Source organism: Camelina sativa, chromosome 19 (assembly GCF_000633955.1).
Source record: "Camelina sativa cultivar DH55 chromosome 19, Cs, whole genome shotgun sequence".
Lineage (NCBI taxonomy): Eukaryota > Viridiplantae > Streptophyta > Magnoliopsida > Brassicales > Brassicaceae > Camelina > Camelina sativa.
The window spans coordinates 5508954-5523775 of NC_025703.1; the positions used below are offsets into that span (position 1 = coordinate 5508954).

A 14822-nucleotide genomic window follows, 5' to 3' on the forward strand; every position below is an offset into this window, starting at 1 on the left:
CTAATTGAACCGGTTCAAATTCTTGTATCCAGTCCGGTTTTGGTAATTGAACCGGTTCCGGATTCATCAAAAACCCAGAAAGATAAAGTGATAAAACCTCTTGCCAATTTCTTCTTCTTCTTCTTCTTCTTCTTTCTCTGTTCTGCTCTGCCAAAAATGGCGAGTCTACTTGATTCGTTGACAACAAGAGGCTTCTTTACCATTCCTTCAATTTCTAGGATTTATTCTCCTGTAGCTTCTTCTTCTTCTTCTTCTTCTTCTTCTTCTTCTTCTACTTCGAGTATCTCATCCTTTTTAACTCCCTCCGTTCTCTCTTACTCTCACCAACACTCGCATTCCCGCTTACCTTACCCTGTTTCCGCAACCCTGGATGGTTCCTCTGCTGAGGAAGAGCTAGAGTTCGAGGAATTCGATCAATTCGCTGAAGACAACTACGCTGATGAGTCTGATATCGACGACGACTCTATCGATATCTCCGTTCTTGAAAAAGAAGCGAGAGATATCGTTAGAGACTACGCTACTACTTTGTCTCGTGAACTAAAACTCGGTAATCCTTTCCCTCTTTTGTTGTGTGTGTTTTTTGCATATTGTTTGTGTGAGACTGTGAGTGTACTTTTGTAAGTGTGTTCCCAATGACTGTGAATGATGATCATAGAGTTTAATGTTTCCAGAGGATGAGCTCATTGAGGGCAAGGAAACTCGTAGAAAGGGAAAAAGGCAAGCCAAAAATGTTAGTTTTTTATATACATTTATTGTTTCTTTCAGTGAAGGCTCCTCCTTCTGGGTTTTTGTATTTCAATTTGATATCATATCTTAACGACGATCTGTAAAGCTGTATACTTTCCTTGCTGCCTCAAACTTTATGTAAANAAAAAAAAAAAAAAAAAAAAAAAGAGTATAATTTTGAAACTTTCATGTCTTGAGTTACTGACACTACTACACTACCATCAAATACAATACCAGACGCAGATACCTGAGCATCTTCTTCAAAGAGTTGCCATTGTTGGAAGGCCTAATGTCGGCAAATCTGCATTGTTCAACCGCCTTGTTGGGGTATAAGCTTTGCTGACTTTTAAATTTTCAGTTTGATACTTTTTTTCCCCCTTGTCATTTATGTAAAGTTGTCTTGACATTGCATTACAGGAGAATAGAGCTATTGTAGTGGATGAACCTGGAGTTACTAGGGATCGATTGTACGGTAGATCGTATTGGGGTGATCAAGAATTTGTGGTGGTAGACACTGGAGGAGTTATGACTGTTTCAAAGTCACCATCTGGTGTCATGGAAGAGCTGAATGTTTCAACCACCATTGGCATGGAAGGTATTCCATTAAGCTCTAGGGAAGCAGCTATTGCAAGGATGCCTTCCATGATCGAGAAACAAGCTACAGCGGCTGTGGATGAATCTGCTGTTATTATTTTCGTTGTTGATGGCCAGGTTCTGTGCTTATCTTCCATCTCCTTACCTTTTCTGTCTTTGCCTTTCTCCCTGTTAGGCTTTTCTTTCCCTGCCAGAAAACAAAGTGCAGCAACAAAAATTAATTTATAGACTATAGAATTTCATGTTTAGTGGAAGATATCATCAAATATCAAGAAAGTTGTGACTTATATATCTAGAATATATCAAGTTGATTTTGTAAAGTCTTTTACTGTTAAGCCCAATTATGTGTTTCCTGGTCATCATGCCATGTTATTGATATATGGCAATGATTTTGGTGCTCGATACGCAGGCAGGGCCATCAAGTGCTGATGTGGAAATTGCAGACTGGTTGCGGAAGTACTACTCACATAAGTATATCATTCTCGCGGTGAACAAATGTGAATCACCACGTAAAGGACTCATGCAGGCTTCTGAATTTTGGACTCTAGGGTAAATTGACTTTCATCCTAAAAGACTTTCTCCCATTATAGCGTCTATTTTTAGGTTCCACCTTTATTTTAAGTGCCAGTAAGTGGTTTATCCAACTTAATTTATGAGATTTTGCTGGAGAAGGTTGGTAGCTGTGGTTTAGCTGGAGATAAAATGCTTTGCTAAACATTTTAGTTCCTTTGGTTCTGTGCACTTTTTTGTGTTTTCATTTACAAATTATGTGGCATTGATTCATTGTGGAATTTCCAGGTTCACACCTATCCCTATTTCTGCGTTGTCGGGAACTGGAACAGGAGAGCTGCTTGATCTTGTTATTTCTGGGCTAAATAAACTCGAGGTTTGTAATGGCCTTTTCTTTCTTTCAGAAAAACGTTTGTTCAGGAATATGAAATATTGCAATATTTGATTATGATATCTCTGGACTTTATATGGACATATTCTGTATCACATTCTACTCTTTCATCCGCTTCATCAAAGACCTTTATGCATTTTTGAGTATGTTCAATTGGCACCCATTGTTTATTCAACTGCGATAACTGGCCATAGCGTTGACAAGTACATCTCCTTCAAATATTTGGGTAGCATTGACAACTGACTAGTATGTTCAGTTGGCATCAGTTTATCCAAACCTTTTCTAACATTTTTTGCACCCATATGATTCAATGATTTTTCTAGATCATGGAGAACATTGAAGAGGAAGAAGAAGAAAACTACATTCCTGCCATTGCAATTATTGGTCGGCCAAATGTTGGCAAAAGTAGCATTTTAAATGCACTTGTCCGAGAGGATAGAACAATTGTTAGCCCTGTTAGTGGCACTACCCGTGATGCTATAGATGCAGAATTTACCGGACCAGATGGGGAGGTTGGTTCAATTTTGTCTGTTGTGGTTTTTGTGGCTTAGTTTTCTTTTGGTGAAAGGTCCAACAAAAGGCTTGTTTGTTGTTTGAAATTTGCGTTGAAGTGTCTGCCTTTTTATTATATGCTAATTGGCATCTATTTTATGCGTTAACTCTTAGAATTGAAGTAAATTTGGTTAGGCTATCATCGAGGACTAGCATTGTCGACTTGGTATCTGTTGAACTTTGATTATGAGCAGTGAGAATGAAAAACGAGAAAAACCAAAGATGCATTCGCTGAATATAACCCTGAATATGATTATGAACTGTGTTGCAGAAGTTTCGGCTTATAGATACAGCTGGTATCAGGAAGAAGTCATCTGTGGCTTCATCAGGCAGCACTACAGAGGCCATGTCAGTGAATCGTGCATTTCGAGCAATTCGTCGTTCTGATGTTGTTGCCCTTGTCATTGAAGCCATGGCATGCATAACAGAGCAGGTATCTCACTAGTAACTGACACTGATGAATGTTTGTCATCAGCAATTGTATAGCATGCGGTTTATGTATAGACAGGGCTGAACCATACAATTATTTCCCTGTCCAACAACAATTTTACTGACATAGTTTTAGAATGTCAAAGATTTGATGACACCAAAGTACCTTACTATTGCAACCAAGGACAAATGATAACTTATTCATATGAAATTTATCTTCTACTCGTTTCTTAATGGTTATATTATTGTGAACACAGGATCTGAAGATTGCAGAAAGAATAGAAAGAGAAGGAAAAGGATGTCTGGTTGTTGTAAACAAATGGGATACAATACCGAACAAAAACCAAGAGACTGCTGCACATTACGAGGACGATGTTCGAGAGAAGCTCCGTTCCCTCAAATGGGCACCCATTGTTTATTCAACCGCAATAACCGGCCATAGTGTTGACAAGTGAGTCTCCTTCAAATAATTTAGAAACTGTTTTCAATCTTACACTCCGGTTTTACTAAGTATGTTGAATATTTTATGATTAAAATGTAGTATTGTGGTTGCTGCTGCGACGGTTCAAAAGGAGAGATCAAGAAGACTTAGTACGGCCATATTGAACCAAGTGATAAGAGAAGCAGTTGCATTTAAATCCCCTCCAAGAACCCGTGGAGGCAAGCGAGGCCGTGTTTACTATTGCACCCAGGTAATAAGAACATCTCCCAATGTTTTCTATTAGCAGTAAAGAAAAAGGCTATAGAGGCTTTTCAGGTTTGTTAGTATGTATATAAAATGGTTGCATAATGCAGGCAGCAATAAGGCCACCGACGTTTGTTTTCTTTGTAAACGACGCAAAGCTGTTTTCGGATACGTACAGAAGATATATGGAGAAACAGCTACGCACTGATGCAGGCTTTGCTGGGACTCCAATTAGGCTTCTTTGGCGCAGCCGTAAAAGATCTGATAAAAATGGAGGAGGTACGAGTTTTAAGCATGAAGTTGTAATTCTTTTTGAAAATAGTGACAGTATTTGTATAACTTGCGGAAATTCTGCAGGTGGAGGAACAATGAGAATTGCAGGTCTTACTCGTCACAGAAATCTTGCTACCAGAAGAACATAATAACGGAATATGTAACTTTTTGTTGTATTGAAAAATAATTACTATCAGAATATATATTCAAAACTATTAAGAAAAGTTATATATATTCTATCTAATCTGTTTGTTTGAAGTGAACTTGCAGGAATAGTAAACACTAATGGTTTTTTTAGAGTATAATTTCACAAGTGATACGACCAAAGATATATGCATATATATGTACTCATGCACTCGAATCCAAATCTTACCTGTAGTTACTAATCTCTCGATGATTTGCAGAAACAGAACTACATCAACATAAATATCTTTAGTGTTTTCTTAAGCTCAGTTTGCTGAAAATCAAATGTTGAAGAAACAAAATAAATAAACAAAAGACGATGAGGCTTTCAGTAAAGCTGCTCTTTCTTTTCGTGCCACCATCTCCACCTGATTAAAAAAAAAAAAAAGTACGTAAATGCTTTCGTCAAAAAACTTAGGAAGATCTCAATTCAGATCAATTAATGAAAATATCTAATCATGTAGTATAATTTTGTAACAAATCTTTTACTATACTATAGATGGTAAGAGATAGGGAGACAAGGTGTTACCAGTAATAGTCCCAACGAGGACGGACTTTGGTCATGCGGTTATCATCGGAGGGATGGTAAGGATGAGCCGCGTGGCGAGTGTTGTGGAAGGCGCAGCAACCAGCGGCGTAGACCGCGAGGAGGAGGACTAGGACTAGAATGTTGACGACCGACAACTTTTTCCAGTCGAGACGGATCTCCTCGAGCACACCAGCCTTGCAAGCATCGCACTCGTAACATAACATCCCCACTCCATTGTTCCATCTGTAGCAGTCTTCTCCTCCATCAATCACTCCAGCTTCGTACGTGCACACCGTTGGTGGCTTACAACATCCCGACTGCATTGTAACTTTTTATTAGTCACGGGTTTGATACGTTATATAATAACTATTTGAAAAATCATATTAACACACTTGGAAACAGAGACAAATAAAATCAAAGTCCTAGTTAAACCTGAACAGAAGTCATATCTCTTTGGAAATAATCAAGTGTAGTCCAAGATTCAATCTTAAGACAAGTCTTGGAACTCAAGATACAGCTTCTAATGGAGTTCCAATACTCAGGATCTCTAACTCTCTCTCTCAACCATGGATGATAGTCTCCAAGCCTATACTCTTTATAAACCCTCCCTGGAACTTCTCGTCCACCTCCTTGGCTCGTCACCACCAGACCAAATAACGTTAGACCCATTAGAGCCGCGATGAGGAAGATCATGACCACTAAGTACACCCAAAGAGCCCATGCCACGTTGAAACAGGCTCCTATGAAACCAGCAAGCGATACTAAGAGTATGATGAATCCTATTACGAGTAGCGGTGTCTGGAGGAAGTTTTCGCAAGTCGTACTGCTTCTTGCCTTATATAGAGCGGTTCCTATGATCGGAATAGAGGCTAGTAAGGTGAGGAGGTTTAAGACCCCAATCACTGTGTTGCTGAATCTGTACATGTTATCAAAGAAGAAATCAGAGACTTAACACTCTGCCTTCTCTTTATCTCTTTTTCTTTTGTAAGCAGAGTCTCTTCTTGCAATGTGAATTTCATCAGCTTTTATCTTACAATCTTTTAGTTATTATATTGGTTAACTCTACTTTTTTGCTTTTGATTCTCTCTTATCAATTGGGAATTTTTTTAATGGAAAAGGTTTAGAGTTAATGGTTTGATGATTCATGCTCATATACTTTGGTCCTCTCTTGATTTGAATCAATTAAACAATAACATTAAAACCGTATATTTTTTCAAATAAAAGTGTCCTTTTGGACAAATTGTTTCTTGTTTATTATTCTATTTTATACGTTCTTCTCGTTGGAGTTGGTACAGAGCAGACCACAACCAAGAGAAATCAAGTAGTGCCTTTATTAAAATATGTACAGTATACTTAAAAGTTACACCATAATATATACATAATTTTCTAGCTTATAGTCCAAAAACTGCAATCATGGTTTTGTATAAGGGATCACAAGTGGAATAGAATAAATGTGCTATGCTCAATGAAGCATAGGAGTAAGTAAAGAATAATATAGACATGGACGGTCGATGATTTCGTAATCGATGAATTTATCTTTTAAAGATGCTTTTACTGGCCCATTTTTTGGAATATTAGGTTTTTTTAGATATAGGCATAATGTAATCTTTGATTCCCCCACTTCCGTTTTTCTTATATAAACAAGAAGGAATTCTAAAATCTTGTCTCAGCTCATAGTTTATGTATCTTTTGCACTTTACTTTCACATTTTCCAAATGGCATTTGACTTCTAAAAAATAATTTAATTTGCAATTAGCCAAAATATCAACAAACTTGAAAGATACAAGGATTGTGATCCATGTGTGGTTCAAAAGACACAAATGGAAACCATACAAAATAAGATTGCAACGACAAAGTTACAACTTGAAACCAAGAAATATTCTCCTATAGAAACATAATCTCTAGTATACATCCGAAATCCTCAGATCAGTATTTAAAAACAAAGAAGAAGCAGGTTCAGCTTAAGTGCAATCAGTTTGCAAGGTCAAGTCTTGTACACCCAAATCATGGTAAACATCATACACATATTGCAGTAATGGCCTTTCATCTATTCCACTCTTCACCTAACGCCGATGCCAAAACAACAAACCGATTCATTTCTATTCCTATTGTGATCTCATGTTTTAACTGATATGAAAACAAGGAAAGAGTGAGTACCTGGAGTCTGAGTGAGCCAACAGTGTGACCAGGCACAACCTCCCAGAAACGTGCCTGTAAAACCTCCGTGACATCTTCTCGAGAAGTAATCTGTACAGAAAGATAGTTGAAGAGAAGCCCGGTTTGACACATACGGGAAACAATATATGGAAAAGAGCAAACCTGTCGCAAGCATTTGCTTAATGCCGAAGAAGGAATGTTTGGGGGTGCCATCTGAAGCAAGATACCACCAGTGGCTTTGAAGAGTGGCATAACAAGCATAAACACTGTAACCGATACCAATCCTAAACATAGCACCTCTGCATTTTCAACCCTGAAAAATCCAAGACACGAGGACCAAAAGGAAACAGTAAGATGTCAAGCAACACAACACGTTTGTTCACTCAGCTCCTTCAAAGAAAGCGAGAATTACCCGAGAGAGAGGAGCCAAGATGCCAGTATCAAACCTGCACTGAAAAGAAAGCAGCAACAAAAACTTCATGTTTGCTGATATAAGTTCCATACAAAAATAAGTATTCTTTTAATCTAGCTCTCTACTGCTCTGTTTGAGATAGAGAAAAGCAGAGAGATTTAACACCTGCGGATGGAATCTGATATGACGTGCAAGCAAACGGAGTGGTAATTCATATCTTCTGCTTTTCTGTAGACTGCAGCATATTATGAATGTAAGAACAAAATTCAAGAAAAAAATTGTGGTTTATAAATGTAAAGACGGGACAGATAATTTCAAGAAGTAACGAACTGTCTTGGCCAGATAATGATAGTTGATGCTGTCTTCCTATTTCAACTAATCCCCGTACTAATTCTATCTTAACCAAACACCCTTACGTCTTTGGCTTTACAGTAAAACTGACAGAGGGGCCATTATACAAATGAAATATACCAAAGCCGCCAAAAGATGCTATATATCACATAAAGCAGATTATGAACATCAAATCTTACACGTCTAACCAGAACTTGCGCATGTATACGCAGTGAATACATACCAATATTGACACGAGCGTAATTCCGAAAGAACCAAACACCTAGTAGGTTCACCAGCAGATTTGTTACCGCTGATACAATCAAATAATGCCTACATAAAAGAAATATTAAAAATTCACACTAATATAAAGGAGCAAGAGGGAACAGTAGCTGTAAACTTGGTAAGTGCCAGATATATATATCTAGAACTCTTAAGCATGTCTTTGCAAAAAAGGCGACTTACTTGTGCTCTGATTCATCTTGTATAAATGCATGAAGAGCTTCCACAGCTAAGGAGAACGACATGAACATAAGAAACAGCTGTCTACACATATGTCAAATATTAAACATATCAAAGTGTTAACCAAAAAAGGAAGCTACAGAGAATGACACAATGAAGGAAAAACAAAAAGAAAGGTCTTCATAATGTATGGTAGTCCAAAAATTTCTAACAACGACCTGAAAAATTACTCTATTCTATAAGCAACAGTATAGGAAAGACTGGAAACACTGAGTTAAGCTCTTAACACCTATTTTATTACATGGCACAAAAGCCTTCGAAACTACAAAATAAAGCTGGAAAAGACATAAAACAAGTTGAGAACATACTTACAGCATTAGTGAAAGCAGATAAAACTTCAAGTCTTTTGTACCTGGAAAAAAAGACAAGGATGCGCAATTCAGCATCAAGCCATTACAATCTCCTACCAAAACAACAAAGGATGGACTTTCGAATGAACAGAACCTTAGTAACCCCATCGAATACTAGTCTAGATCCAACGAAAGAAGATCATTATTTTTTCACAAATTAAGCAGCTAGATGGTAACTACCACAAAACATGCATTCCAATTTCCAACCAATAACTCCAGAAACTGGATTCACCAACTGAGCCAATCAATTCACTTTTATCTCACCCGTATGAGTAAGCATGATCAGGCTTCTTCCGTGAAGTTGCCATTGCAAATAAAGAAAATGTCAAGAGCCCACAACCAAATGTCAAATGGAATGCATCGGAGACCAAACCTGTAAGAGTCCATAAAACAACATCAACAAAATCAGCACAGTTAGTAAATACTGAAAAAATGACAACGGAGCAGAGAACTAAACAAACCAATTCTGACAAGCACCAATTACTGCACTGAGCAAAAAGTCATTAAACAAACTACGACAGCAGAAACAGAAGATTGGTTGAAAGTTGTGAAACCCTTTCTAGTATGATTCAATTGCAACAGAAACCAAATCTTAAAGCTCCATAATCAAGGCCTCAACAGACTCTACTATCCCAGAGATTTAGTTCCATAGTTTAGTCTATATCAACTAAATACTTGAGCCTAAATTTTGCGGCTGTAGCTGTTATAATTCATCTTCAACACATCCAAGTCTCTCTCCCTCAACAAGAAATATCAAGAACTTGACCAAGAAGTGAAACCATATCGTACCTACACGCCCAGTGAAGAGACCAATAGAGAGCTCAGTTGTAGAATACAACACATTAAGCGCAATCAGCAAAAACAGCCTCTTCATCTGCCGATTCCCACTTCTCAGTACCCCAAAAATCTCCCAAACCATGCCCAAAACAGACCCTTTCCCTAATTCTACTTCTTTCCCATCCCCGAAAAACACATCGTTTCCGTCGACGGAGTAAATCTCCGGCGGCATATCGATGCTCGAGACCGTCCTATCAAGAAAAGGCTTAGCCGCCTCCGTGAACGCCGGAGTTCGTGGACCGTGTGATTGCTGAAACGAGCGGGAATAAGCAAGCCTCCGATCATTTGTAGTGTATCCGACATCACTGCTCCGATCATTCGGGAGCTCGTTATCGCATCGAGGATTAAAGGAACCGGATCTCTCCATTTTTTTTCTTCGTTTGATCTTAAAGGTTGCAAATTCCCAGTTGAGTGAGTTCCAACTTTAGCAAATACTAAAAAATCAACAGTCAAACACAAAACCCTGCTTGCTTACACAGTAAAGTCAATGGGCTACTATTCCAAAGCCCATATTGACTTTTTAAAGCCCAAAATCGTCCAAAAAGTCGAGAAGCTTGACCACTAAACACGCCTTAATCGTTAATTCGTTATGGACTTGATTGGTTTTTTTTTGGGTTTATAAATATATTTAAACTACCATAGTTATCGATTCATATTAACAGTGATCAGAATCAATTATAGCCGATTTTAACAGTCAGATTAACTGTAGAGGTGGCCTAGGCCTGACAAAAGCAGACTTCAAACCGTCTGACAATCCCATAAATAAGTTGGCCTACTTAGCTCAGCGCCTCAGCGGATATTTCAGCTCGGCCCTTGCAGAGGATATTATATCTCAAGGGACATGCATGGTTACTTCATATTGTGCTTTGTAATGAAATGACCGGACAATACAACCTCAGTTTGTATTATTGAGCAGCATACGACAAAAGGAGTCGAATCTAGAGTGAAACGAATACACGTTTTCCTTTTATGTCCAACTAATCCGTTTTTTTTTTCTCCAAGTCCAACTACCCACTACTCCCCAGTCCCCACTAGATATACAAAAAAAAAAGGTTTGGTAAACATAAACAGTGTCGGTTAATAATATATAAGAAATGTAAACAAACAAATTCCAGCCCATTAATATGGGGTTGTTTTAGGTAGATGTCCCCTTAAGGAACATTTTCCAGCCCATTAAATACTTTACAGAGTCTCTCTATAAAGAGATTACGGTTACGATACCAAATATCGAAATAATTAATTAAATTATGTCAGTTACTACACTTTTTTGAAAGACAAGACAGCTGTTTCCACCAATAACGTGACTGGTCGTGGGGTCCTCCTTCGTTCAAAGATAGATTCAGAAAAATTCAACGGCTGAGATCTTTCTCCATCATATTATGGGGAGTGGCCTTTCTTCCTTTTTAAACTTCAATTCTCAGGCTCACAATTTTCCCCTTCATTCGCTCCGTTTCTCTTTTGTTTTGTTGGTTTCTCTCTCTCTCTCTCTCTCTCTCAAACAAAACAACACACACGACACACCCCTCCTCCAGGTTTCCTCTCAGAGATCCCTCAAACCAAAGGTACAACATTCCCATAATGTTCGTCATCGATTTTAACGTCCTAGGTTCATCATTTCATTCTCATATTAATCCCGTTCATTAGTATATATGTTCTTTACGTTTATGGAGCTTTTCTTTATTATTGTAACACTTCATTAGTATGTATCCCTTACGTTTATTGTAACACTTTTTTTTTTTTGAGATCTTTAGATTCCTCTGTTTGTTGCCAAGTTGCAAAATAAAGGCCTCATTTGACGTTCAATTATGATGCTAATATTATCGAGAATCAATTTACAGGAAATAGAAAATGGCAGATGGTGAAGACATTCAGCCTCTTGTCTGTGACAATGGAACCGGAATGGTTAAGGTATTTAGCTAGCATACCTACAAAAAACTTTGTTACGATATAAATCTGAAATCTTTTTTTATACAATGCTGCGGTCTCTTGTTTATAATTAGAGAGCTTTATGAATGAATATATATGTTGGGTTCCAATTCCTTAGGCTGGATTTGCTGGAGATGATGCACCAAGAGCTGTATTCCCCAGTATTGTTGGTCGTCCTCGCCACACTGGTGTGATGGTTGGTATGGGACAAAAAGATGCTTACGTTGGTGACGAGGCTCAGTCAAAGAGAGGTATTTTGACGTTGAAATATCCTATTGAGCACGGTATTGTTAGCAACTGGGATGACATGGAGAAGATTTGGCATCACACTTTCTACAATGAGCTCCGTGTTGCACCAGAAGAGCACCCTGTTCTTCTCACAGAGGCTCCTCTCAACCCCAAGGCTAATCGTGAGAAAATGACTCAGATTATGTTTGAAACCTTCAACACACCCGCTATGTATGTCGCTATCCAAGCTGTTCTCTCCCTCTACGCTAGTGGTCGTACTACTGGTAAGAAGATCTTCAATTAATTAACACCATTGTTTTTAATCACTATACTATGCATTGGACATTTTGAGAAATAATACCATTTCTTGATCGTAATCATATGTTTACTTGTCTTGTATGTTTCCAGGTATTGTGTTGGACTCTGGAGATGGTGTGAGTCACACTGTTCCAATTTATGAAGGATATGCTCTTCCACACGCCATTCTGCGTCTCGACCTTGCAGGGCGTGACCTCACTGATTACCTCATGAAGATCTTAACCGAGCGAGGTTACTCATTCACTACCTCAGCAGAGCGTGAAATAGTAAGGGACGTGAAAGAGAAACTCGCTTACATAGCTCTTGACTACGAACAAGAGATGGAGACGGCAAACACAAGCTCATCCGTTGAGAAGAGTTATGAGTTGCCTGATGGACAGGTGATCACAATTGGAGGAGAGAGATTCCGCTGCCCTGAGGTTCTTTTCCAACCGTCTTTGGTGGGAATGGAAGCTGCTGGTATTCACGAGACCACTTACAATTCCATCATGAAGTGTGATGTTGATATCAGGAAGGATCTGTATGGAAACATTGTGCTCAGTGGTGGAACCACCATGTTTCCTGGAATTGCTGATAGGATGAGCAAAGAGATCACTGCATTGGCTCCAAGCAGCATGAAGATTAAGGTGGTTGCACCACCAGAGAGGAAGTACAGTGTCTGGATTGGAGGCTCCATTCTAGCGTCCCTCAGTACCTTCCAACAGGTAATATCTTCATTCTTTATTCTCTATGAGTTTTGTGCTTTTTTACTTACTTTGTTACCCATTTGAAATTTGTTAATCATACACAATGTTGTTGCTCTATAGATGTGGATATCAAAGGGTGAGTATGATGAGTCAGGGCCATCCATAGTCCACAGGAAATGCTTCTAAGTTTATGCTCAAATCGAAGGGATGAAAGATTGTTTCCGTATTGGTAAAGCCTTTTGTTCATCGATCGACTTGGTTACAGAACATTCTTTTGTTTTCTATGTTTCTTCACCACATTTCTTTCTTGTTGTCCTTCTCTTTTGGTGTTTCTGTAATGGAAAAAAAATTGTTTTTTAATTTATTTCTCTTTCTTTTACTCTTATGTTCCCTCTCAAAGATGAAACCAGAGGTAATGGATTTGGCGTGCTATATAATTTTAGTTAAAGGGGTTTCATATATAAAGGCCAGAGGTCTCAGTTCTTTACCAAAAGCTAATTCTAAAAAGAGGAATCAAAAGCCAAAACCACATGATTGGAGTGTGAAAGAATTGTGATTGTGACCTGCCAGCCAAAACAGCACTATTAACTCAAACCCCTTTAATACATCGACATAGCATGGTCAACATTTGTCACGCTTGGCTTCAGTATCACAGACATACAAGGGAATTCAGTGCTAGTCATAAAACAATGGAAAAAAAAGAAGTACTAAACTGAAGATTGAACTTGGACATGACAGCTACACCGACCACCATGCATCAAACAAACAGACAAAAAACATCGAACCCCCCCAGACTATGTGATGTAAGTAACAAACCTAATTTAGAGAGAGCAAATGTTATGTTTATTTTGATAAAGAAATATTTTGATAAAGAAACATTCGTGTAACCAGTAACCCTCTTACTCTTATAGTTGATAGGTCTTAAACAAAAGTCGATTATTTAAGTCAGGATTCACTACGTTCATCATAGTTAAGTTAACACTTTTGAAGATACCGAAAGGAAGATAGTTTTAGTACAAGAGTTTTACTGTCCGAAGGTCACATTTCTACGATCCCAACAAAACAGCGATGAGAAGAACAATACAGACACAAAACATTTGAACACTAACTTCCCACATCACATAATTTGCCAAAATGTCATAACACAACAAAATGGACACTGGAATTATTGAAATAAAACATAACTTCTTAAACAAAAGAGAACCAGACTAGAGAAAGATCGACAATTTCTTCAGTGTTCTTTCACCATCATCCTCATAACTTATTGTTGTACCAGTACACACCTTTCTTGTCACCTTCCCTGTCCGGTTCTACATAGATACACTCCTTTGCCTCCCTATACATGGCCACATACCATGGTGTTCCGTCGAACTGGTAATAGTCACCGAGTATTGGCTTTATCGCCTTTGTAGCTTCCATCGCATTATAATGCGGCATTGTCGAGAACAGATGATGAGCCACATGTGTGTCCGTGATGTTGTGGAACACCTTATTCAAGATTCCATAGTCTCTGTCTACGGTAGCCAAAGCTCCCCTAAGCCAATCCCACTCGGATGAATCGTAGTGAGGCAACGCAGGATGAGTGTGCTGCAAGTAAGTGATCAAGACGAGGAACGCGTTCACTATCAGAAGTGGTACTCCGTAGAGGCAGATCATCGAGGCCAATCCTTGTGCAGCGGCGTAACGGTAAAGCCCAAAACAGACTGCTAGAATACCGGCATCAGAGAGATATATCTGGAGGCGTTCACGGTCGTTGTAGATGGGAGCGTTGGGGAAGAAATGGCAAGCGAACCCATCGTATGGTCTGCCCGAGACGTTAAAGGCCAAGTACAAGGGCCACCCGAGGACAAACTGGACGGTTAACATCATGATGCGTCCAGCAGGGTTGTTGAGGTATTTGCCATACCACTTGATAGCGGACTTCTGCTTTGGGACAAATACTTCATCTCTTTCGAGAGATCCTGTGTTGGAATGGTGACGGCGATGACTGTACTTCCAGGAGAAGTAAGGGACGAGAAGGAAGGAATGGAAGATAAGACCAACTGTGTCATCAAGCCATTGGTAGTCGCTGAATGCGTGGTGACCGCATTCGTGGGCTATGACCCAGACACCGGTTAGGACACAGCCTTGACAAGCCCAATAGAGGGGCCAAGCCAAGTAAGAGAGAGGCTGAGGGAGGAGAGA

General features: G+C 38.9%; 5 protein-coding genes across 7 annotated transcripts in view; 2 read left to right on the forward strand and 3 right to left on the reverse strand.

The window, feature by feature from the left end:
* LOC104764969 (GTPase Der-like) lies at window positions 110–4404 on the forward strand. Its single transcript, XM_010488595.2, has 12 exons — window positions 110–547; window positions 672–730; window positions 964–1053; window positions 1144–1437; window positions 1730–1869; window positions 2119–2206; window positions 2545–2733; window positions 3045–3206; window positions 3460–3653; window positions 3744–3894; window positions 3998–4166; window positions 4245–4404. The coding sequence occupies exons 1-12, from the start codon at window positions 157–159 to the stop codon at window positions 4307–4309; spliced, it is 1992 nt and encodes a 663-aa protein (XP_010486897.1). The 5' UTR covers window positions 110–156; the 3' UTR covers window positions 4310–4404.
* Window positions 4478–5896, reverse strand: LOC104764970 (tetraspanin-6). The gene is made up of 3 exons (XM_010488596.2): window positions 5305–5896; window positions 4873–5189; window positions 4478–4711 (listed from the first exon to the last, which is right to left on the reverse strand). The coding sequence occupies exons 1-3, from the start codon at window positions 5794–5796 to the stop codon at window positions 4672–4674; spliced, it is 849 nt and encodes a 282-aa protein (XP_010486898.1). The 5' UTR covers window positions 5797–5896; the 3' UTR covers window positions 4478–4671.
* On the reverse strand, window positions 6600–9919 carry LOC104764972 (metal tolerance protein C2). The gene is made up of 10 exons (XM_010488597.2): window positions 9433–9919; window positions 8908–9016; window positions 8606–8645; window positions 8237–8313; window positions 8016–8104; window positions 7607–7676; window positions 7442–7480; window positions 7192–7342; window positions 7030–7119; window positions 6600–6935 (listed from the first exon to the last, which is right to left on the reverse strand). Exons 1-10 carry the CDS (start codon window positions 9845–9847, stop codon window positions 6834–6836), a joined length of 1182 nt encoding a protein of 393 aa, XP_010486899.1. The 5' UTR covers window positions 9848–9919; the 3' UTR covers window positions 6600–6833.
* LOC104764973 (actin-11) lies at window positions 10899–13017 on the forward strand. Of its 2 annotated transcripts, none has more exons than XM_010488598.2 (5): window positions 10899–11042; window positions 11319–11388; window positions 11525–11918; window positions 12043–12656; window positions 12759–13017. In XM_010488598.2, the coding sequence occupies exons 2-5, from the start codon at window positions 11329–11331 to the stop codon at window positions 12822–12824; spliced, it is 1134 nt and encodes a 377-aa protein (XP_010486900.1). In that variant the 5' UTR covers window positions 10899–11042; window positions 11319–11328; the 3' UTR covers window positions 12825–13017. The 2 variants fall into 2 exon arrangements, with proteins under 2 accessions (XP_010486900.1, XP_019096179.1); XM_019240634.1 differs by lacking the exon at window positions 10899–11042 and adding an exon at window positions 11161–11179.
* LOC104764975 (omega-6 fatty acid desaturase, endoplasmic reticulum-like) overlaps window positions 13628–14822 on the reverse strand; it is a gene marked incomplete at its 5' end in the record, with an annotated part of 3579 nt that continues 2384 nt past the window's right edge. The window contains 1 exon segment of one of the 2 annotated variants that reach the window (XM_019240572.1): window positions 13628–14764. In XM_019240572.1, the coding sequence (XP_019096117.1) occupies window positions 13893–14764 (872 nt within the window). In that variant the 3' untranslated portion in view covers window positions 13628–13892. 2 annotated transcript variants of the gene reach the window in all.

What these genes read in the sequence shown, in the direction of transcription:
- LOC104764970 (XM_010488596.2), bottom strand. Translation starts at nt 5,796, where the DNA reads ATGTACAGATTCAGCAACACAGTGATTGGGGTCTTAAACCTCCTCACC. An exon ending in GAGATATGACTTCTGTTCAG is followed by an intron (nt 5,190 to 5,304) that starts GTTTAACTAGGA and finishes GTTACAATGCAG; the next exon opens with TCGGGATGTTGTAAGCCACC. An exon ending in CCTCGTTGGGACTATTACTG is followed by an intron (nt 4,712 to 4,872) that starts GTAACACCTTGT and finishes TTTTTTAATCAG; the next exon opens with GTGGAGATGGTGGCACGAAA.
- LOC104764969 (XM_010488595.2), top strand. Translation starts at nt 157, where the DNA reads ATGGCGAGTCTACTTGATTCGTTGACAACAAGAGGCTTCTTTACCATT. An exon ending in GTCTCGTGAACTAAAACTCG is followed by an intron (nt 548 to 671) that starts GTAATCCTTTCC and finishes TAATGTTTCCAG; the next exon opens with AGGATGAGCTCATTGAGGGC. An exon ending in ATCTGATAAAAATGGAGGAG is followed by an intron (nt 4,167 to 4,244) that starts GTACGAGTTTTA and finishes GAAATTCTGCAG; the next exon opens with GTGGAGGAACAATGAGAATT.
- LOC104764973 (XM_010488598.2), top strand. Translation starts at nt 11,329, where the DNA reads ATGGCAGATGGTGAAGACATTCAGCCTCTTGTCTGTGACAATGGAACC. An exon ending in CGCTAGTGGTCGTACTACTG is followed by an intron (nt 11,919 to 12,042) that starts GTAAGAAGATCT and finishes GTATGTTTCCAG; the next exon opens with GTATTGTGTTGGACTCTGGA. An exon ending in CCCTCAGTACCTTCCAACAG is followed by an intron (nt 12,657 to 12,758) that starts GTAATATCTTCA and finishes GTTGCTCTATAG; the next exon opens with ATGTGGATATCAAAGGGTGA.
- LOC104764972 (XM_010488597.2), bottom strand. Translation starts at nt 9,847, where the DNA reads ATGGAGAGATCCGGTTCCTTTAATCCTCGATGCGATAACGAGCTCCCG. An exon ending in TATCTGCTTTCACTAATGCT is followed by an intron (nt 8,314 to 8,605) that starts GTAAGTATGTTC and finishes ATGTGTAGACAG; the next exon opens with CTGTTTCTTATGTTCATGTC. An exon ending in TTACGCTCGTGTCAATATTG is followed by an intron (nt 7,677 to 8,015) that starts GTATGTATTCAC and finishes AATATGCTGCAG; the next exon opens with TCTACAGAAAAGCAGAAGAT.